At 41.5% G+C, this 23,863-nt stretch overlaps 1 protein-coding gene across 1 annotated transcript; it reads left to right on the top strand.

Moving 5' to 3' along the window:
- Window positions 1-1,963: 1,963 nt before the first annotated feature.
- On the top strand, window positions 1,964-20,961 carry LOC104500683 (SH3 domain-binding glutamic acid-rich protein-like; the record flags this gene model as incomplete). The annotated part of the gene is made up of 4 exons (XM_010144371.1): window positions 1,964-2,131; window positions 7,890-8,075; window positions 13,646-13,726; window positions 20,821-20,961. Coding segments are annotated over exons 1-4 (453 nt in total), but the record flags the coding sequence as incomplete, so codon positions are not given.
- Between the last annotated feature and the right edge of the window lie 2,902 nt (window positions 20,962-23,863).

Genomic DNA, 23,863 nt, shown 5'->3' on the forward strand with positions numbered 1-23,863 from the left:
TTGTCGTGCCTTGTCTTGTCGTGGCCTGTCTTGTCGTGCTGTGTGGCGTGGCGTGGCGTGTGGTGTGCCCTGAGAGCCCACAGGTCAAGTCCAGCAGGCTCCCAACTCATGGTCTGGGTTTACACAAAACAGTTTTATGCTGAAAAGGGGATAAAATGCCCTAGGAATGAAAGCAGCTGAGCAGCGGTTTTCCTCAAGGCTGGGCACGAAAGGAATCGTGCCCTAAAGCCCCCACCGGCCAAGGCTGAGGTGTGCAGAGCCTTCGGGCTGCATCCTGGGATTCTCCCTGTGCAGTTCAGGTGTGAACTGGAACAGGAGGGAGCGTTAGTCGGCTGTTCTGCTCCAAGTCCTGACCGTGGACGTTTGATGGTGCAAATATTTACCGCTTTGAGTATTAGTTATCAGTGTTGCTATACTTGCAAGGCTTATCAGTATGCTTTGAAACCCACAGAGCTGCCTCCTTTGTTTGTAATTCAGAGCACAAGTAAACAAACACATTAATTTGGAAACAGTATGTTCCAAATGGCCAGTCATTTTCGTTGAATCTACCAGGCTATTCTTACACGACAAAAATCTCCTGAGAAACAAGCATGTGTAATAACCTCAGGCAAGAATTTATGGTTTGCACTAAGGTTGTATTTTTTTTCTTTTACAGGAAAATATTCTGAAAATACCCGATTCTAAGAGGCTTTTCTTTTTTCTGGACCTCCTATTGCCTTTCAAAAGAAGAAAGAAATGACAGATGGTGAGCCACAGTAAACATAGCCATACTGTTATTTTTAGTTTTCAGTGAGGTTTTTCAGGATCCCTGTTCCATACATGGAATACCGCATTTCCAGCTTTGCCTAATGGTTTGCACAGACAAAACTATCTTGCTCTCAAGAGCTATGTGCACTATTGTGCATTCACTCCTACCTAATCAGTCCTGGAAAGGAAGTATTATATTCCATTTTAAGTATTTTCCGGATTGGACACTGCTATATTCCATCTTAACATTTGAACTATGTGTAAGCACTTTCCAAAACCTAGGCCAGTTTCACCTCTGACACAGGGTCACCTTTACTGAGCATGTTGCTCACTTAGAACAGAAACAAACTTGGCCCTTAAAATTTGAAAGCAATCTGTTACCGTTTAACATTCTTAGAATACCACTCGTTCTCAGACCTCCTTAAGCAAATACCTGCAGGCAGCCACTGAATTGTGACCATCTCTGGGGCAGAAGGCAACAACCAGATGGAAAAAGAACATCCTGGATAACACAGTAGAATAGGATATTTTTTACCAAGTGTTCTGGACCTCCTCCTGCACCTTGCGCCCTGGCACAAAGCACTGGTGATGCAAAAAGAAGGAGGAAATTCAAAAACAGCCCAATCACCTTCCTCAGTACTAGGAAATGTACTGACATGTATTTATTTCAGAGAAGTCCCTGAGCCCTGCAGTGTGGATGATGATCTGAATGCTTTAAAGCTGAGAGCGTCTGTAACTGAGGCTTACTTCAACATGATCTCTGCTATAATTACTTCTGCATCTACGCAACCCTTGCCCTCCCCTTCCTCCTTCCCCTTTTATAATGTAAAATTTGCAGCTACAACTCCAGAGCCCCCTTGTTGTGGTCAGGGAGAGGGTGCAAGCCCTTTTACGCAGGAGGCAGCAGTGACACATGGTGTCCATGCGACAGCTTTGTGATCGCCCCCCGCACTAAGTTGCTTACTCCCCGTCCCTTCCCCCTCTCCCAAATATTTCTCCAGCCCTGTCTCATTGGTGCTCTCCTCTCCTTTGCCTTTTTTGGACTGCCATCCTGTCAATCTAACGCAATAAGGCCAGGGGCAGGTGCAAACCTCTTGCTCTTACTAACCAATCCTCGACTGCCTCTTGTCCCAAAATACCTAAGAGCCAATGGAGTGGGAAAACCCGGTACCGCGGGGAGAGGGAGAGGCCAAAGCTGCTGGTTTGCGGGTGGGGGTGGGCGGCATCTATTTGGGACCCGATTAGCCCAGGAGCTGCAGAGCGCTGGGATTCCTCTTGGGGCTGTGGTGACCTGTGGATAGCAGGCGTGCTCTGCTGATTCATTTTCATCACTGTCAACATGGTGATCAAAGTCTTTGTAGCCACATCTTCGGGGTCTACAGCGGTAGGTGTCTCATTTAACATACTCGTCTTTCTGCTGGGATCAGGTTGGTAAAATAGCCTAGAAGATCCCGGGACAACCTGAGTTTGTGTGGAGAAAAAGCACACTGGATTTCTTCTAATCTGCATTGCACACCTTATTCTGGAAAGCTTCTCAAGATACAGAGAATTCCTATTAATGCAGGCTTGCTTGCATGCAAAGTTTTCCTACAGGTGTAACCTTTACTTACAAATGATCTGTCATTTAATAGATTTACTTCTGTTTGAAAAATTATATGCAATATATATTCACTGAAGAAGGAAAAAGTGGCTAGTTCATTTGCACAAAAGCTAAGGTAGATTGTTTACAGTAGGAATTAATGTATTTGTTTTTAAACGAGACTTTAGGATGCTGCTCCTACAAAAGGGGAACTCTGTCTAAGAAAGAGCCTGGAGTCAAAGTAAGCTGCATAAAGTTATGCAGAATGAAAATTCTTACCCACCCCACTTTTCTGTAGGTTTTGAGGGGGTTTTTGGTTTTCCTTGTGGTTGGTGTGGTTTGGGGTTTTTTGGTGGTAGTTTTTGTTGGGTTTTGTGGTTTGGTTTTTTTTTTGGTTTGTGTCTCTTGAAATGCTGTACTGATGTTTTTCGTATTGAGATCTACTGCTGTAGCTGTCAGCATAGCCTATCAGTTGAAAGGAAGGGCATGTGAATAGTAGGGAGGTTGGAAGTCCGTGGGAGGTGGGAACCGGGAAAGGACTGTTTCCTTTTATATCCAGTTCCCAGATGATCTCAGATTGCAGTTTTTCTTTGGCAGTCACTCACTCCCAGTGACACGGCTAAATGAACTGGCTGGTGCTTGCACATAGCTGTAGTTACATCTCTGTCTCTGACACCGGCTCCCTGCCCTTAAGAAGGTTCCAGATTTGAAAAGCTCCCAAAACCACCCCTCTTCATGGAGCCGTCATCTCTAAAGAAGAACTGGTGGTCACTCACTAAAGTCCAAACTGGAACACGGCTGAGGGATTTTGCAGTTCTCTCATCAGCTTATATCACCAGCCTATCACGAAGCCTGACTCCCTAAATTTACTATGGAACATTTTAGCATTCTTGATAAGAATGCTTTCTTAATAAGAAACCTCAGATGCAAGAGACAAAAAGACGAGGGGGTTGGAAATCACAGGTTTGGTAATTCGTAATCTAGCAGCTACTGCTTAAGTAGCTTTCTAAATTGCCATGTGCTGTGCTTTGGCAGTCCCTTCACTCCTGTTTGGTCTCCTCTGTTTGACTAAAAAGAGTCGTCCCTAACTCCTTTGCCATTCATCCATTTTCTGGGGAAGGTTGTGACTGTGACTGAAATCCCCATGCAGACATTCAGCGTGTGTGTCGGGGCCGTCATCATCTCGCGTTCCTCAGGCACAAGCTGTTGCCACTCCCGCTATAGGATTGGGGCTGTAGTTCAGCAAGGTGGTTGTTTGATTGAAGAGTGACATTCAGAGATCACTTATGCCATTAAAACTAAGCGTGTCATATATTTAGCACTAGCTGAACCAAGTTCTTTCCTCTGCTGTAGACATTCTTGTATCTCCTCCCAGCTAGCAGCCATGACTTAACTCCTTCCCCTTTGGACTGCAGTGAAGGCGTGTGTGTGCTACCCTGAGCACTGGGCAGCGTGCAGGCTTTATCCAGCCATCCTGAGCTGTTGAGCGTTGCTGCTGTGGTTTATGACTGCTAAGAAAGGTAGTTAATGCTACAGTGAACTGTAATAGGTTTTAAGCTTATTAGTGCCAATCTCCACTGTATGTCAACAGTCCTCAGAAGTTGTTAGTGAGATCCCAGACATATACTGGAAGGAAGGGTAAGGCGTACTGACACAGCAATATGCCTGTGTATTCCCTCCTTTCTGGTGTGTTGGGGGTGTGTGTAGCTGGGGCACTCTCAGAAGGCAGCATGTGTCCAGATCACTGATGCATAATTGCAATGCCAGGTGAACACAATGTTCAGCTGCAGTAGTTCTCCAGATTTACTGATTAAAATGGACAGAAGGTATCCTTTCAATGAACTTTAATGAGTTTTGCTATCTTTAAAATAAAACTCACTTATGCAAGGAGCTACCACAAACCCCAATATAACATTAAAATCGTATTGAAAACAAATTTTGTATCAGCCTTGTACCGTTTTTTCTGAGAAGAATGAATTTAATCCCTAAAGAGCTAAAATTGGAAGTCTGAATTGTCCTAGTAGCATCACTGGTGCTCTCTTCAATGTGGCTAATCTCCATCAAATGCATGTTGTTCATTTTGAATTTCAAAATAAGATGGGCCCAGCCTACTCTGGAGTAAATCAGCAGAGGATCCTTGGTAAAGGATGAAAAACATTTCTATTCGATGTACTACAAAGACACACTACTATCTGCAAGGGGTTATCATGTTAATAAATACTTTTTAAGAGTGAATGCAATCAGCCCAGTAATATTCTGGTGCTCTGGATCACATGCTTGGATGATATAATTCACTGTGGCTCTAGAGCAGATCTGAAGTCTGTTTTTTTTCTCCTTAATGATTCAGAAATATATTATCTTTGTGCTCCAAACCTAGCAGATACTGATCTATTCATTAAGGTGTGCAGAAGTGGAGACACTTATAGTGCTAAAAAGTACTAAATGCTTGGCTTGAAGCAAGCAATAAGAAGAATAAAGGTATTTTTGTTACTAGCCACAGAGGTTTCTCGGGACGGGTAGTATCCTGCAAGGTTCTAAGATACCATGAATCATGGGAGAAAGGGGTTTTCTGTCTTGCGCAAAGTTTTGCTTACTGCTGTTCATGGTTAGGGCACCTCTAAAATCCTCTTATTCCCAGCATTTTTGGTGACATTTTATGAACTTTTTCACCTTCAAATCTGTAGGTCTTGGAGAGACTGAGGAAAATGTAGACTATCTGAATTGTAGAGGGCAGGGGTTTGTCATCTGTGCCTGTGAATCTACCCATATATAAACCTGACCTCGATTTTCAAGTCAATTTCAAGTCAAATCAGAGGTTAGAGTGTGATAAAGGAGAATAATTATCAGAAATAGGTTGCCCATGCAGTGTTAGAACCAGAAGCTGCAGCAACACTGCCTACCAACACTGATGTTCCTCTTGCTGTAAGTCGTTGACCATGTACCGTTTGCTTCTGCTGTAGGCAGCTGGTCAGCACGAATGCTCTATATGGTGAAGATATAGGTGATAACGTTTAGTTATGCATCAGGTGAAATTAATACTATCTGTAGCTCTTACACTCTAGTGAGATAATATTTAAAATAGGGTTTGTTTGGTTTTTTTTTTATTTTAAGAGACTAGCATATGGGGCTGGCGGAACTTAAGCTTTGCTGACAGCGGCACTGATGTTAAAAAATATCCTGCTCACCACCACTTGCTGGGGAATCTGAATTCTACCTGTGCCATAAGAGACACAAGTGAGGGCACAAACCAGCTCCTGCATCATCTCATTCGTTCAGGGAAAACCTTTGCATGTCCTCTGTGTTGTTACGTCCTGGAAGATTTTCCTCTCTCAGTGCTGTTTGCTGGAGAGATTCTTTTGGTTGCCCAGCCACACCAGCTGCTTGTGCCAGCCACAGCAGAGGCTTGCTTTATGGTTTCATACTTAGCGTGCGTCCCAAGTCTTTTGCTCTGCCTAAACCCTCGTAACTGTAAGCCTGGAGACACAGTACATCTTCTGCATAGTTTGTTGTTGTTATCATAATGAGTAACATCTTGCCCTTTCCTTGTACAGGCATAATTGCATGTAACTTTTCTTTATCCTCAGCATTCATTTTTCGCACAACCCTCTCCTAATTTTGGCTTTCAGAGCTGGTGCTGTCTAAGTCTCCTGTGTATTATGAACCTCAAGCTGAAGAAAAAATCACTTATCCAGGTTCAGTTCTAAAAGTTATAGCTACAGCCAATAAGCAAGGAAGCACAGAACCTATAGCTCTTCCTGTTATATATATAACTCCCTATAGCAGTTCCCATTATCTCCTCAGAGCCGCTATCTGTCTGAGGCACTAACTATTCCAGGAGCCATATCTACTTCAGTGCTTCTGTCCAAAGAGACAAGCTGACGCTGAAATTGCAGCTGACAGCCCTTGAGTACTCTGGCTTTCAGAGCATGTGGTGAAACTCTTAGTACTGGCTCACACTGATTTTATAAACCATTTATACAAACATTATCCTGCCACTTTCTCCAATGAAGTGTCCCTCAAGAAATCCTTTCTGCCACCTGAATGTGTTCTGCAAATCACTGTGCAGCTAAAGAGCCATTAAGAAAATGACCTCTGTTTAAAAAATGAAAATAAGACTATAAATAAGTACCCTTGAGATCTGTCAACTGCATGGCTTTTGAACACTTTTCCATTCAAAGTGATGTACTTTTTTTAGCTCACCATAAACCTCTTCTCTTGTCATAAAAAAGTTCAACGTTTTATATTTGCTATTTTTTATAAGCAAGGATAGCTGCGTAGACATAGATACATCCTTATTTAAACAAGAAAAAGACATTTTAGCCTTAACCATGAAAATTAATTCTTCCGGTGTAATAGGCTATCACTCTACTTCAGCTTTTCAGGTTTATTAGATTATAGAAATACATAATCCATGAATTGTTTCTTGTCTCATTGTCTGTCTCAGACTGATTTATACTAGTCTGGTGTCATTTAAATTCAGTTGTTCGGATGTCTAACTCGTGGAAGACATGGTTACAGATCATTTGATGGCTTTTGTAAAAATTACCTTGATACATCAGTCTTGCTACAGACTATATAGGACACTACCTTGCTGCATGGAGTAGCATAACAGAGGAGAAGAGAGTCGTGTCTAGAACGTGATTGTGTTAGATAGTAATTTAGCTGTCCATGACCAAAAAACAGCTTGAGGGGATTTGTACAGATCAGCCCGAACAGTGCTTGCTTCAAATGCTGCAGTACTTGTAGGGGTAAAGTTTGGCCTTCCAGCTCTCAGACAAGTCAGACGTACACAAAATCCTTCTGCTTAGGAGAAGAATTTCTTTAGTAGAGAAGTATAATGAGTATTACATCTTCAAAGTGCAGTAGGTTATAAGCTTGGTGTCAGCAACCTAGATCTGTACATAACCAGCATCGAAGGGAATAAGGGCCATGACTGAATTTTAGCTGGCACAGCAGCTGTGTATAACATGCTTTGTTTGTATGTGATATGTTCTTCACGGTCCGACTGGAACTGGAATGTGGAATTACTCAAGCACACGAAATAGGCACACGAAATAGGATTTTCATTGATCTTTCACTCATATTTAATTATGCCTAGCATTAAAGAACAGGAAACAAGGAGAAATGTGAGCCTCACAGAAAGCTAAATGTCATATGTAAGGAGAAGGAAAAAGGAGACTGTTACATGTTGAGGAGAATATGTTGCGTTCTCAGACCTGTGCTGACTTTAGGCAGGATTAGCTTAGGTATCTGTACATCACACTCACAGATCTGGGAACAGAGTAGGAGGCTTCCTGCTGGGTGTTGTTTCTCAGCTGGAGATATCTCTGTTTCCAGGGAGGAAAGAAAGATGCTGGGGAGGCAGAGAAGCAGGGTTGGGCAAGTAATGGCCATGTTCTGGGTGCTGAGAAGCAGTGTTGAATCTCAGCTTCAAAATGTTCGGGGTCTACTAGCGTGGTGGTTCTAATGACATACTTGCATTAGTTCTGCTTCTAATAGTAATTGCTTTTAGAAAAGTTTTCTTTGTAAAGAAGGAATTTTGTTTTTTCTCTTTCCTAACCAGATCAAAAAGAAACAGCAAGAAGTAGTGGGCTTTTTAGAGGCCAACAAAATTGACTTTCAGCAAATGGACATAGCAGGTGATGAAGACAACAGGAAATGGATGAGAGAGAATGTCCCAGGTGAAAAGAAGCCTCAAAATGGAATTCCTCTCCCTCCACAGATCTTCAACGAAGAACGGTACTGTGGGGTAAGAAGCTGTTTGGAAATTTAAATACCTTCAGAGAGTCTTCTTTCACAGAAAGTGACTCTTCTCCATTAGTAGGAAGTGTCAGACAAGATCCATAAGACGTTCGAGATTCACTGTGAAAGAGCAATTCTTAGAAAGCGTTTTTTTTAGGCAAAGAAAATCAATGAAGCAAAACATGATTCCTTTTCAGAGAAAAATACACGTGGAGAGAAAACTGACTAAAGCAACTCTGCTTAACAGACTATATGGATTATCCCCTGCAGACGCAGAGCCTGTTTAGGACCCAGAGCTCACTGCAAGGCATGGCGTTTGCTGCCCTTGAGGAGCTCAGTGTTCTCCTCTCACATTCTCCTACCTTCTGCTGTGAGGCTCACTAACAAGTTGTCCTGATGTTGGCTCTCAGCCTGCACTCTCACTTCAGCTCCTGAAGACCAAAGGCAGTACTGTCTAGGTGATACTATGGCTTCTTCACACAACAGCGATCTCAGGTTAACCAAACGTGGGCTGTGAGGGCAGCTCAGCTGCGCTTGGAGTAGTAAAAGCTCAATTATGTGCTTTGACAATAGCGAGCTACTGAAGACAGTGGGGTTCGTAGCAAGGCTGCTCTGCTATCTCTAGCTGTATTGAACTTTGCTTGTTGAACTTTCAGTTAATTTTGCATGTGAGTGTTGATATTTTGTTTGTTTGACACAGACTCATCTGGGCTGTTAGGAGGTCAAATGGATGTCTGAGGCACCGGGGGCTGTGGGCAGGAATCTTTCTTTTCTGTTATATTATGCAAATAAATAGGAATTATAGTTTACTGGAATAGTTCTAGTGTGTGGTTTGAATTATTGAAATTATATTGCGTATTCAATAAATATCCAACTCTGCATAACAGAAATTGTAATGCTCGTCAGATGAGTTTGTCCAAATCAGTGTTAGATAATACTGTACCAGCATGAATATGAGGATCATGAATCAAAAGAGATATCTGAGGCAGGTTTTTTCTCATACTCTGGATGGATATACATAGTCTGGAAAGTACTCTCATATGATCGCCGAAATGAACTTGTAAAGTACTCTGAAATGCAGATCACATAGTCAGCCCAGTTTTAAGTTACTCCGCAAATCCAGTGCGAACTACAAAGGTTGTTTTGAGAGAGGAGGGATTTACATGCCGGTAAGTTTTCAGAATTAACTTCAGTGCTCTCAGAGCAAAAGTTGCTAGTATGAGTAACAGAGTGCAAATTTTTCCTCATTTTCTCATAGGAATCTTAAAAGAGGACTTGGTAGGTTAAAGTTCATGTGCATTTCAACATCCAATCTGCACCCATAAAAAGTATAATTCAATATATCTTACTCTGGGTTTTGTGGCAGCCAGTGTTGCAATAAAAATTTCTGGTATTCCCTGGAGAGGTTATCTAGTGAATTAAAGAGTAATTGCTTACAAAGTGTTGCAGGTAATCAGCTTTGCCAAAACCCGGTAAGTACATAGTTTTTACTCCATGTCTGAAACTATTTCAGGAAACTAAATAATCTACATCTTGCAATAAATTGAAGTTAAGAGGGAGTTCTTGCAAAGACACCTGCATGCGGGAAGGGGTCCGGAAAGCAGTTGCAGCTACTGATTTAAAAACTAAATCAGATTTACAGTTTGTCTAAAAGACTCCAAAATTCTAATGTACCCAGTTCTCAAAGCTCACAGCTAATGATCCCAGTGAATGCATAACAAAGATTGATTTATACATCATTATTTCTGAATAAATAAGGTCAGGAGGTCCATATCAGTACATGAGCCTCGCCCATCTCCTCAGGAGAAGGTGCCTTAAGGGAGCTACGCAGTGAGTGTGAAGTGGGAATTTGTGGGCTGGCAGAGTGGTGCAAAATTCCTCCAAGTCACATGACGTCTTCTACAACATGTCTACAATATAAAGCTGGGGATTTCCACTCTACTTTTCCACATAACTTGCGCAGGTCCGAGAGACCATTGTTCTGATATCCACAACTGTTTTATGCTGTTCAAGGTTTACAAGCTATATCTTAACTCTTCTCTTGTGTCCCGCTTCATTTGTCCTCAGCAACTTTATTAAAAATGGGGCTGAGAACTGCAAATCATGGACTCCAGCCCAGTATCCTGAATTCATGAAAGCCCCTCTAAAATGTTGCTCTTTGTAGTGCAGTCTTTGAAGGCCTCAGTCTTGTGGCTTCTAGAACTTTTGAATTTGTATCCTAAATATATGCAGCCAGTTTATACCCATTTCCTATATTTATGAAAATACACCAACTGTGTGCAGCTTTTCAGTGAGGTCAGAGGAGCTTATTTTTGTTTCAGATCTTTGCTATTGCCACTTGAAGAAACAGATTGATTTCTTTTGTATGCCTGGCTTTACCACCAATTTCAAGTATCCATTCTAATCTACCACCGTTGGCAATTATGTTCTTTATTTGATCTTTTTCTTAAGCTGCTTCCTTGCTCGTGTCTAGACAGACATCTGCATCTTTGTCACTTTCTAAATATGCTGGGCAGTCCGTTGCTCTTGTCTTTGCTTTTGCTTAATAAAAAACCCTAGAAAACTAGTAAAGAAATGGGAAGTAAAACTGATTTTCTCTGTAAACTGAAATTCATAGAATAAAATACTCTTGTACACATTTTTTTTAAAGAATCTCTGAGTTATTAGGTAAGAGTTTTGTTTGATGCTTCATGTAACTGCTAAAGTCAAATATATGAAATCATGGGGACCTCTGGAGACCTGTAGTCCACCCCTGTAGATCAGAGGCACCTTTAAAGTTAGTTTATGTTGCTTGGGGCTTTGGCCATCTGAGTTTCAAAAGTCTCCAAGGATGGCGTTTCCATGCCCTCTCTGTATGCTGAGACTTGGTGCCATGCCAGGCATGTGGGGAGGATCTTTCTGCTGATGTCCAATTGGAGTTTGCTGGTTTGCTGTCTGGCATTTCCACAGTGGTCATCAAAGGATGATAATGTAGAGTGTATATGTGTATATGCATTCATATCATAAAGAAAAACTCATGGAATATTTTTTTAAATACATTTCATTGTATTTTTCAAAGACTAGTTCCAAAGACAAATGGTATTTCTGGACCATTGATTCTTCTCACACAGATATAATATTATTGCTTACCTGAAAGAAATTGTTACTGTTCCTTTTTCTTACTGCTTGCCTTGGGAAGAGTTATCTTTGGTCATTCATTGAATGGAGATGTCACCATTAGGAAAATAAGATTGCAAGTATACAACAAAAACCTATTCCATGAGCACTGTAGTCATGTTTTTACCCTTTGCTAAATCATAATAGCTTGCTCCTCAATGTAAGCAAGGTGGCCTTCCATTTACTGCGAGATTCCGCATTTACTGTGGGATGTCATTGTACGCAACTGGTTGCCAAGGATATGATAGAATCTCAGAATCATAGAATGGTAGGGTTTGTGAGGGACCTCTGGAGATTTCCTGCTAAAGTAGATTCACCTAGAGCAGATTGCACAGGATGGCATCCAGGTGGGTTTTGAGTATGTCCAGAGAAGGAGACTCCACAGCCACGCTGGGCAGCCTGTTCCAGTGCTCTGTTACCATCAAAGCAAAGAGGTTTGCCCTTATGTTCAAATGGAAAATCTTGTGTTCCAGTCTGTGCCTGCTGTCCCTTGTCCTGTTGCTGAGCACCACTGAAAAGAGCCTGGCCCCATCCTCCTGACACCCGCCCTTTGGAGATATTTATAAGCATCGATAAGATCCCCTCTTCTCCAGGCTAAACAGACCCAGATCTCTCAGCCTTTGCTTGTAAGGTTGTATCCTCCTCTGATAAGGAGGTCATCTGGGCATTCACACATCTTGCTTGTGCCCTCAGGTCTGGTTTTCTACAAGGCTGTATGCTCCGGAGGTTTTTTGTACACGTGCTGTCTGCTGCTTTTCCTCTTTATAGAAGCCATATAGAATGTCCAGTCCACTTCACAGCCCTTCCTTGTTATAGTCTTCTCTTTGTTTCCTAGCTATTGACATGTTGTGTCATAGTTTGCCTAGGCTGTTTTATGAGTGTGTGGTATGCAGGAGGACAAAAGTTTCCTGTGTTTATATGGCATTGCCAAGTTCCAGCCCTTTGAATTGCCAAAAATACTCATTCCTCATGTTCTTTTTTGCTGTGTTGCTCCTAAGTTTACGGGTGAGACTTTGGATGCTGGCTTTTGGGAATGCTTAGGGCAGACCCGGATTAGATAAGAAGGAGAACTCCATAGCAACATGAAAACAGCAAAGAGATGGTTTGAGAAATGGGTGGCCTGGAGCAGCATCAGGTATTGTGCCTGGTCAGGACAGAATGTGCTCTGGGGCTTCTCACAGACGGGACAGTTCCTACTGCCTGTAGCTAGGTCTGTGTGAAAGCCAGTCTGTCCCTTGGATAAATCAGTGAAATGGGCTGTCATTTATCCTGTCTGTTAAGCTATGTTATCTCTTCCAAACTGGACTGAAATTGATTCCAGTCCTGTTGACATTAAGGTGTCTTCTAAGCCATCCACTCCAGCCTTTCCCTAGGACTACCCTTGGCCAATAATTTCTTCTCTGGAAATACTAAACCACACCAATAAAACAAGTCAGGTTCTAACCCAGCTTTACAAACAAGTCTCAAGGATGAGTCAGCACCTTATTATTTACAGGCTTCTATTTTTAGAGTTATTTGGGATGAGAGGGAGATGATAACATGGTCAAGGCAGTTGTCTAGGATTCAGCAGGCAGGTGTTCAGTCCCCTGTCCTCCACAGAGCTGCTCTGTGATTGTGAGCCAGTCTCTTGTGACCAGAGTTTCTTCTGAGAAGTTAAATACATGTTGATTTTTACCTTTGTAAGATGTGAGTCATGAACTTCCCAGTAACAAACTGGTCATAGCAGAGCTTCCTTTAATTGATTGGAAAGTTGTATGGTTGAATACAGACAAGACCATGCAGGTTCTAGATGCTGGGATAGGAGCCAGCCCTCACATCTTATCAGTTATATTAGCACTGAAGAGAAAATCTTCAGTTCACGTGTGAACGAGACATTTTGGCTGGTTCATATACGTCAGAGGGATCAACATTCTCCTTTGCTAAGTTTGTCTGAAAAGTAATTGCATTTTCTAACCAGAATGCCTTTCTTTAAAATAAACAATTTCCTCATCATTTCACTTGTGCTCTTACCTTGACTGGTGCCTTTTATTTGCCATAAAGCTGTCCAGGGTTTTGAGGGCCCATTTTGTGTTCTTATTCACAGCAAGTTCTATTTTAGCAGTAAATGGGAATAGCTTTGCTTTGGTGTCTACAGCTGAGGCACATTAAAATGAGATGCTTAATTTTATCTGATTCTGACATAGATATGATATAATTAAAGCGTGAGTCTCTGGAGAAATATGCCCACTTGTTCATTTTGCCAGTCAGTGTGAAACTCCTTTTATCTGAGTTTTCTTCCTGGGGCTTAGATGATGCAGGCACTTATACAAATGCATAGTCATTCTCATCAATATAAGAAGGATTTGCCTGGGCTAGTCTCTTCTTTGCTTTTTGTTTGATTTTTTTGTTACCAATTCTCTGTGTTTTTGTTCTGTTTTTTAGGATTTTGAGTCATTTTTCTCTGCTAAAGAAGAAAATATTATTTTTTCATTCCTGGGTCTTGCTCCTCCTCCAGGCACAAAGGTATGCACTGCTGTCCTTCCACGGGGGCCGTTTATTTGATGTTAATAAAAGCTGAAGATAGGCAGTGATTCAGCATGTCAAATGAGGGGCAGTGACAAGTATTACATTAGATGCTAGTGCAGCAAAATGTTCTTACAAGGGAACAGAAAAGTGGCTGGTTCAGTAAACACTAGAAAATACTCCTCTCTTCCTTTCTTTCACTGCAGGCTTGTTACCATGCCTCCAGCTGACAATTCTTTTGTTGTTGTTGTTGACACAAAGCAATATTTTATCATGTTCAGCTTTTAAATAATTCGGTATTTCCTAATGCAATTTATAGGTTGTGTTAATTACAAGAACCTTCACTTCCCCTTGACTGCATCAAAATCTGACCAAGCACTGTTTGTAGTGGCCACCAGCAGAGGGGCTGGGGTGCTGACCCATTCCATCCTCTGCGTGTACAGGCAGCCCTGCGCTACAGGGTTTGCTCTCTTTGCCATGAGGAGGTAACTTAAAGTCTCACCCAGGACTCCACAAAGTCCCTTTGGCAAGTCTACCCATTGTTCTCCATGCACTGTATTTTGACAATGTGCTAATATATTTCTGGCAAAAGAAAAATATGTTCATTTGGGCTTTTTCTATTTTCTTTTTCTCCTCTTTGCAGAAAGCCTTATGCTTTAACAGAGTCCTCTTCTATTTAGATGTTTTATAACTGAAAGCATTACAGCGCTCTTACCCTGAGATCATGTTAGATGATAACAAAACGTTGCCATCTTTAACATGGGCGATTCAACAAAAGAAATGATTCCAGACTCTGATGAGCCAGAGTGATAGAACTCTGTTGCATTGTGATGAAGAGCTGACCTGGAACATGAAATCTGCTTTCTGGTCCAACTCTGCTGCCAACTGCATAGCAACTTTGACTGAAACACTGTTGTAACTGTCTCTGTTTGTCCTCTTCTGTAAAAGCAGAGAGGAGAAGGAGTCTTTGCTAAGTGCTTTGGGAGCTACAGATTAAAAGATACACAGGGGAGAGCCACAGTTGCTATAAATGTCTTTGACACTGAGTCCCTGTGTGATAAGGAGCAAGTGATTTAAACCTTCTGCTTTAGCTGTGCCATCTCCCACCAAGGGAAATAAAAATTACTTGCCTACCTCACAAGGGTCTTGTGAGAATTCATTTAATTAACATCCACAAAGCCATGAAAGGCTTAAAGGACTACAGGTATTACATATTATAATAATTATAAAAGATACGTGAAGAATAAATGAGATAAAGAAAATTGCATGTTTCCATCTTCCCACTTCATATATTATCTGCTCCTTCATGCAAGGTTCTGTTAGATATCAGGTCTATGAGGCAAAGTAACAATTTTTTAGAATTCATTCATTCCCAGCTGTCAGCAGAGGTTATTACAGTTTCTACTTCATGACAACTTCGTAAATCTTGGAAAATAATATGTTTGATACATTCTGCTGGGCCGATTACTGTTAGTGCTCTTGGTAGCAAGCAAGTACGGTTTATGCTGGTCCGCTGCTGCAGTGGTGGTGGTGGTGGTGATTGCTTCAGTCCAGAAAGTGGAAATAAGTGACCGTTTTTTAAAAAATCCATGTAAAGAGTGGAAGTATATTTACACTGTCTCCCTTTTAAAATCTCTTTCTGAATTTGAGAGAGATTTATACAAGTGTTTTAGCATTTATTGCAGAGGTGTTTCTCAGCAGGTTCACTGCATGGCAGTCTGGCAGTGCTTTGTCATGCAGATAACCTTGCTGCACTGCTTCTGCTTTCCTTTCATTAGGCTGTCAATTCAACCCTAACATGAAGTACAATGGGTGGCGCTTGACATTGATTTCCAGCAGCGTGAATCTGGAATAATAAGTCAGGTGTGGAAGAGAGGGTGATGATGACACATGTGACAGGGTTTCCTATTAATCCCTTCTTAAATAATTGCTTTTCTTTTTTCCTGGAGTATGGTGATATTTTATAAAAGAAGCAAACTATACAGCAAGGAAACACCACAAAACAGTCAGTAAGCATTTGCTTTCTAGGGGATTTTTACCTCACTGAGACATTGCAAATATTAATATGAAGCTGATACATGTTTTGTACTCTTGGCTCAGAAGATTCTCTTGCATTTTCCATCCATCTTTTGTCTCATATTGCACCAGCAATAGAGAAGATCTTTCATGACTGTGATGCTGTTTCACAGCACAGTCCACTGGGATCCTGACCCAGGACTGTTTTAAGCCTATTTTCTAGAGAAAGCAGAGGAACTTTTTGATACTCTCTCAACAAATTATAGTTTCCCAACAAAATTGTAGTTAAATTCATTGCATTGTCAGCCTGATGAGTGCAAAATACATGTTTCAGTTCTGTAGATTCTCATTTTTGTAGCGCTGGCTTCTCTCTGGTTTAGGTGGCTACAACTTGTCACCAGACCTACTTGTCCAGTGTTTACATCAAACTGTTACTCTAGGTATTGGCGCATTGATGATGCCAGAGCCTAATGTGCAAGCTGATCTACGCTTACAGGGAGAGTCTGATATGTCTGGGACACACCTAAGCTGTCACCAAGGTGCAGATTGGCTCTAAGACCCATGTAAAGAAGCTCTGAATATGCACAGATACAAAGGACATCCTTCTCAGATCTGCACGACACATGCAAAGTAGTCTTCTTCTACACACTCACTTATTTAAGTATCCTCTTACTTAAAAAGCTGTAATAGTTTCAGTAGGAAATAGCGAATCAACATCAAAGATAACAAGACTGGCTGGAAAACAGGCTAGGGGGTAGCTCCTTAATTAGGTGCCTCCCTCTCCCTGCAGCCAGCCATGTTCAAACATCTGCTAAGGGTTCTGGTCAGCTACCACTGTACACAGCCAGCTGCTGTGTCCACCACCATGGTGTCTGGATCCAATACAATGAAGTATTTAGATGCCTGGATGGCATATGGAAACTTCTGCGGATCTTGGTGGAAAGGCCGAAGCTCTGAGGCAAATGCTTGGATCTGTTTGCTTAGATCACTGTGGCAGTCAGGCAAAGATCTTCACACTTTTCTTCCTATATACCAAGTCCATTTTTATCCTTCAAGGGTGCTATGTGGCCATAAAACTCAGTGATATTACAGGAAATCAATACCCATTTTTGGTACTTCAGAAAGGATCAATTAGCTCACATCATCCTCTCTGCCCTGCTGCCTCTCCATCACACCGGTTATCACGTTTTCTAAAGCAACATTTAACAGTGACAAGTAGCACAGTTTTATGTGTTAAGACAAGACGCATGTGTAGTGTTTTTCTTAATAAGTTTTTAAATCTATTAATATGAGGTATCTTCTTACTTGAAGGAATACCTGGTCTAGAATACTTGTAACTTCTAAATGTGTTTCATGGCAGGCTGGGATTTAGAGGGCAATTGTGCTTTATGCCTGACTCAAAGATCACTCAAGTTAGTGTCGGATTTCTGAATGATGCCCTTTAATCTTGGATTAGTGGCATGACCAGTGATGTGCCAATAGTATACATGCGTGCATTTGAGCTGTTATCAATATAGTTTGTATGTCTAGGGTCAGGTGTGTCAGTCGGAGCTGCCCCCAAATTTGGGTTCGTTTCTTTTTAAACCCCCCATCACCTTTATGCTTAGTCTGAGACTGTTCTCAATATTCTTGAAATTGCTCTGAAGTATTGTTAATGTGTGAACAGCCCATTAAAAGCTTCAGCTGCACCACTTGTTTCCAAAAATGGCACAGGTGAATTGTTTTGTCAATGAGATACCTATTACTTAAACTAAGATAACAAACAGTGTGCTGTATTGCTATACCTTCTGAGTATCTCAGCAAGGTTTGAATGGAGGCAATTAATTGCTTTTTATTTTCAGGAACAATCAATTTTTTTTTTAGACCTTTATTAACTGCCCTGGAATACTGTTTCCATTTCTCAGAAGTCCAGAGAGACAGTAGCTTGTAGAAGGTCATTTGGTTCGCAATTGCTCTGTGAATTCACTGATGCTGATTTACTTGAGCTGAGGGTCTGTTTTCAAATCTCATATATACTTGAATCCTTAATCTTAGTATTCTTGGTCTTAATTTCCATAATCTTGGTATCCCAAAATCCGTAGATGCTTGAGCTTCTGTCTTTTAGTTGAAGAAGACTTCTACTAAGACTGCTTTAAATTACAAGTTTATGGTATGCGCATTTCATTTAAACAGAAAATGATCTGTCAGCCTGTCTTTATAAATGGTACTTCATTTAAAATTAATTAAACATTAAATTTTATGTTCCTATGGAGAGCTAGTATAATGATGATATTCCAAACATCACCACTCTCCATATAATTAACAAGAACTCTGTATGTGTGTGTGTGCACGTGTCTTCTGGCTGATAATATGCTGCTTCTAGTTCTTTCACCTACAACCTTTTTTTGCCTTATGCTTTGGGTAAGTATATGATTCATCTAAGGTAGTTTTACACAATAAGTTCATTTTAATTAGAATGTCATCTTCAGTCTTTATGTATTTTAAGTATCCTCCAAAAAATGAGTACATAGATTTTAAATCGAAATGTTAATATACATGCTGAAAACAAGGAGCTGCTACAAAGAACGTATCTGTAAGGAAGTTATCATTTGCTTAGGAAAACAATGTATTAACACAGAGTTGCACAAGAGAATTTCAATATATGTCTGTGTTACTACATGTTTTAATCTTGAAATATTTAGTTACCTTGTGGGGGAAAAGTAAAAGATAAATTAAGCCAAACAAATGTTTCTATAGATCTGTTTTCAATAACAATGCTACCAGCATTCAGAGTGCCATGAGCCCACGGTTTTACGTGTACTTGAAATGAGACAATATTGCCAGCAAAAGAAGCAGTCTTTTCTCCTTGCTCCTTCTGCTAACTACCAGCTGCTCCTTCCTCTCCCCAAGCATCCCCCACGCGCTGGCAAAACCATTCATGCAGCTGTGTAACGGACTGTGCAAACTGTTTGAGAAAGAAATGGTTTTCTTTTTAAAGCTTTAATCCTGATCAGCCTCCTGCTCCAGTTCACTGTGCAGCCTTGGAAAGGCTTTTGCTGCTAGGAGGGCAGGGGCAGTGCAGCACTGGAAGGATTGCAGGGAGGTGGATGCTTGCAGATGGTCTTCTTTTTTCTACTGTTGTTTTTCTCAGAGGAAGGGGAGCTTAGGGGCCTGTGTGCCTACTCTCTTTTTCATTGCAAGCTCCGTACATATAAAACATGTTTTCCATAATTCAGGAGAAAATTGCCAAAAGGGAACCAAATCTTACAGACAGTGAAGTTTCAGGAAAAAGATAAAACTGCAGAAGGAGTTTGCTCATCTTCACTCTGTTATGATATCTGCTTCCAAAGATTGCTAACCTCCTTTCTATCCAGCAGAGCATCTCAGCAGGAGCATATGTCTTATGCTGTATACCACATCACGGGACAGAGATCCCTAAGTCAGCACTCGCCCGGTCTGCTCTGGGGCTGAAAGCCAGATAGCTACGTGTGACAGCTTCTGCAGGCTAAGTACACTGGCCAAAGAAATCATACGTGATGAGGATGCTGGAGGATGAGATTCACTGGAGGTGAAGCTTAAAGGACAGGAGATAATGGCTGAGAGCTTTTGTTTAACTGTAGACACAAATGATGTTATGGAAAAGCAGAAAAGCCCAAACTGACCACACAGAGGAGTTTTAAGGGCCTGGTCTCATCTTCTGTCAGGGTTGTGCTGCTCTGTCCAAAGTGTGTAGTGCTTAGGATGACATAGCACAGGACCTGTCCTGAGCCCAGTTCTCTGTTGCTGGAGGCCACCACACCAGATAACACTGTTCAGAAGAGGTCAAATTCTGTTTTAATGAATAAAGTCCTTTGCCTCTCCTTCTTTACTAGAAAGCTCTTCCAAAATTTCATACTACTGATGATTAGAATTTTTATTTACTGCTGATTTGTACTCATTTTGCATCTACCTCAGTGGTCTTCCTTATCCTATCCTTCCCTGATGTTTACTCCGGTCTATTTTTAGAGAGCCATCGTATCTGCTATCAGTGTTACTTCCAATAGATTAAAGTAATGAAGCTTTTTTTGTCACCCTTTCATAAGACGGGCTCTCCACTCCCTCAAATTTTCCTGTAGCCTTCCTCTGCACCTGTTCCAGTCTGAATTTCTCTTTCTTGAGCCTGAGTGACTGGAACAGTACAGAGTGATCCAGAAGAGGTTTTACCTTGGTCTTATATAATCACATTAATATTTGCTTTCAGCTCCACCAGCTATACCTCACCTTATGCATCTGAGGATCACATTTATTACCTCTTTCACTATTCCTTCACATTCATTGCTCAGTTGTTCTGTGATTAATTAAATACATCCATCTTTTTCTTCTTAGATGATCATAAACCAACAAGCTCCCAAAGTGCAGTAGAAACATGTTTCTAATCTCTGTCCCAGAACTGCTTGTCCCAAATAATGTGTGCACTTCATCCTATTTCTGCTGTTCCACTTGAGGCCATACAGGTCTGCTTTTATCTGACACAGTGTGTGATCCAGCGTGACCTTTCACAGCTACCTAGCTGAAAGTACAACAGGACTTAAAGAGACTTCTAGGAGGTGATTGTTCATGGTGCTGGAATTCGATAGATGGGTGTGTGAATTGAGGAACAATTTCTTAATCATTTTAAACAAGAAAGTTAAGAGACTGTATATGAAATTCTTTATTACTTCTGTTTTTCTGTAGCTTCTTGATGAAGTTTAATTGGCATGGCTGCTTTTGAAAAAGGTTGTTTTTTTTTTTCTGAAGCTGGAGTATGCTGTCAGGGTGAGCGTCGGTTTCTGTTAAACTTTCCACAGAAAACTTGGAGAATCTACTGTGCTCTGAAGAGGAAGTAGTGCTTGAATTCATGTTTTCCCCACACAAACCCCAAGAGATCGACATGCCTTTACCAATAGATCAGCATGGCAACAAGTGTTCCTTTTACAGCAAAATGTCCAAAAAGGGTCTATTTTCATTTGAGTACTGAAGCAAACTTAGAAAACCATCTCCCAAAACTGTAAAGTCATAGTTTTTTAGAAAAGAATTGTTACGTGCCCTGAAGCCAACAGTGACTTCTCCTTTGATGCCAGGAAACCGAAAAGTCTGATGCCACAGAGGAGACTCAAAAGTCTGATGCCGCGGACGAAACTGAGGCACACAGGGAAGACAAAGCAGACGAAGGGGCTTATGAAGAGGCTCAGCCTGCTCAGCCATCATCAGAAGATCAACAGGTAATTTTTCCTTTTCCCCTTTGTTATATGAGGGTTTTACCTGCTAAGTGCGTGAAACAGAAACCCACAGGCCTTCCTACTGCGCCTCAGGTGGGAGGACTGATTCCAGAGTGGTTCTGCTTGTCTTTTGGATGCATTTTTTCTTACATCATGGGGATATGAAACCTAGATAAAACTCCAGGAAACTTTGCTCTGAATCTTGAATAACAGCAGTTGTCTTTAATTTAACAGTTTCTTTTTGCCACTTCTTGCCATAAGCTTTTTCTTTTTTTCAATGCTGACTTGGAAACAGGCTCTAGTTAAGGAGAATAATTTAGGACTAGACATCTGAATCCTATCTGTGTGGAAAAATTTGCTACTATCCATGGCCAGCATCTGCAGTGCTCATAAATCTAGTTGTTAATGCTTGTTGTCATGTACGAGCATTGACCGCTGTTGCAGCAAACCAGATCTGACAGCGTCTTCTCCAGGTCATGCAGAAACCCCTGGGCGGTGCGGGAATGGAGATGGTTGTTACCTTTCTGCCTGCTTCATGGTCTGATATTACAAGGGCAAATTTCAAACTGCAGTACTAAAGGTTCTTAGAAGAAGCCATCTGAGTTCCTTCAATTCCTTAGTATAATATCTTGCAGTGAGGTGCCATCAGTGAAGCACTGATGGTTGGAAGGTAGGTGGATCCTGCAAAAAGGGACTGTTCTGCTGTGTTCCAGTGTCTTCCTTGGTGGGGTATTTACTTTACTGACCAGGTTCTAGGCCCAGCAGAGACTGAGCAGAAATGGATCCTGTGTCTGGAGATAGGGATCCAGCTGCTTGACTTCTCCTGCTTCTCTGACAGTTTGGCATTTAAGATGGGTTTATCTTGATGTTGCAATGCCACATGACCCTTTTCCTGAAGGGGCAGGACTACTGCTGGACCAAGCACTTACACTTGCTAGGTTTTTTTTGTGGTTTCAAGATTAGACAGACCCAGTGGAATATCTGTCACAAATGCATTATCTCCTTCACTAAAGACCAAAACAAATGTGTTTTGTTTTTTTCTTTCCATCTAGCTGCAATGTTTCTCAAGGAAGCACCTCTCTGTAAGCCTTTCTCCATTAGCCTTTTTAACAATGACTGAACCAGTCACTGTTAGGCTGAAAAAGCACCCTTTTACACAGCCTCGCGCAAGTCTCAGGCATGGGAAGTCCCATTTAAAATTAAAAAGTGGCAATGAGGAGAGACAGTCCTCACCGGGAGCTGAATTTTTTTCATAAATTATATCCAGGTACTTTTCATGTTTCTATGAATGTCAGCTGGCACGTGAAGGCCATCAAATACACTTTTCTTCTGCTCTGAAGAGAAGTCGAGCATAAAACTGCAGCACATCCCCTGGCTGGATTAGGTTACTTGCCATTCCGGCTGGCAGTCTACTCTAATGTTTTTCGAATGAGAACAGAATGCTGGAACATATCTGCAAATGCGTCAAGCAGCTGTGTGTGAGAGGTTCGGTGATGACATAGTGCAATACCGCTCCTGTACAACAAGCACCTTGCTCCGTTTCTCACAGAATGGATTGGAGGCGTAAGTGGGAAATACATTCTCCTTTAGTTTTACAGGGAGGGGAAGAGGAGAGAACACTGGGCAAGATAGTGTGTTTGAACAGATCATTCTGTGGTTATGAGGATATAAAATATGGTTAATCTTATAGATCCTCCCCTTTCATCTGCGTAGTCTTGGTAGTGTTGAAACGTTCTTACATGGTCTTACATAAGGAGGAAGAAGAGCCTTCCTGAAATCGTCTGGTGTCTATTAACTCCTAGGGGAAGAAAAAAACCCCCAGTTTCTGTTACTGTCTCACACATTTTTAGAAAGGGGACTCACCACTGCGAACAGCAAGGTACCAGGGGCTCCTGCAGGGAGGTGCAAAACCCATTTTTCACTCTGTTCTACCACCTGCTTCCCATGTCACCTAGGACGAATCACTTCAGTGATGTGGCATCTGTCCGCCTTGCCACAGATCATCCTAATTATCGCTTCTGTTGGGATGGCATGAATCATCTGCAAAAATTCTGGTATTCTCATTTACTACAGACAGCACTTAGAGGATGAGTTTAGATGAGAAGAATAACTTTGAGGCCGTTACAGTGAGATGGAGTCTGGCTTTTGTCTCTGTATCTCATTTTACCCTTATAAAAGAAAGCTAGAATGACATTTTCTTACCTGGCCAGGGTTTTATGAAGTTAAACACATTTAAAGGTTGTCAGGTTGGAGTATCTCTGCTGCATGTTAGGTCCTAAAGGATACATTTAATATCAACCCAGTATTTTCAGTATTTCCCTCTCTTCCTCTCATTGTGCAGTCCAGAATATCTTGTTTGACTGCTTGACCACGCTGAACAGATGTTTTCCACGTGTCCTTCCCACCCATATCTTTTTTTCTTCCAGCTTATTAAGGGCTGGTCTCTGTATATTGAGTTTTGAAAGGGCACGGCAGCCCACTGTGTTTTGCAGCCAAACAGTGGCATCTTTTGAACAGGTCCCTTTCGGGGTGTAAGCTTACTCTTTTGACAAACTCTCAAATTGAAATGCTATAATTTAAACATCGTTTTATGTTCTACTTCTGAATTAATGTACCAGTGGGAATCCAGTGTTGGCATGTTGGCCTTATTTAGCACTCAGTTTCAAGCCAGCTTTAAAGTGACTCTCTCATGTGGGGTGTAACCCAGCTGGCTTTTCTCCAATGACTTTGCAGGAGAAAAGCCAGTGAGATGGAAAAATTCTAGAAGAGTCTTGGCAAGGTAAAGGTATCTTAGTCTTTGCCAATGAGCATAAGACAGATAACAAAATAAACTGTATCTCGGTTTTGGAGCTGCCTGAAGGGTCCCAGATTTCCAAAGACTCCTCCAGTGGCTCTAGTAGCAGGA

Source organism: Buceros rhinoceros, unplaced genomic scaffold (genome assembly GCF_000710305.1).
Source record: "Buceros rhinoceros silvestris isolate BGI_N320 unplaced genomic scaffold, ASM71030v1 scaffold1991, whole genome shotgun sequence".
NCBI lineage: Eukaryota > Metazoa > Chordata > Aves > Bucerotiformes > Bucerotidae > Buceros > Buceros rhinoceros.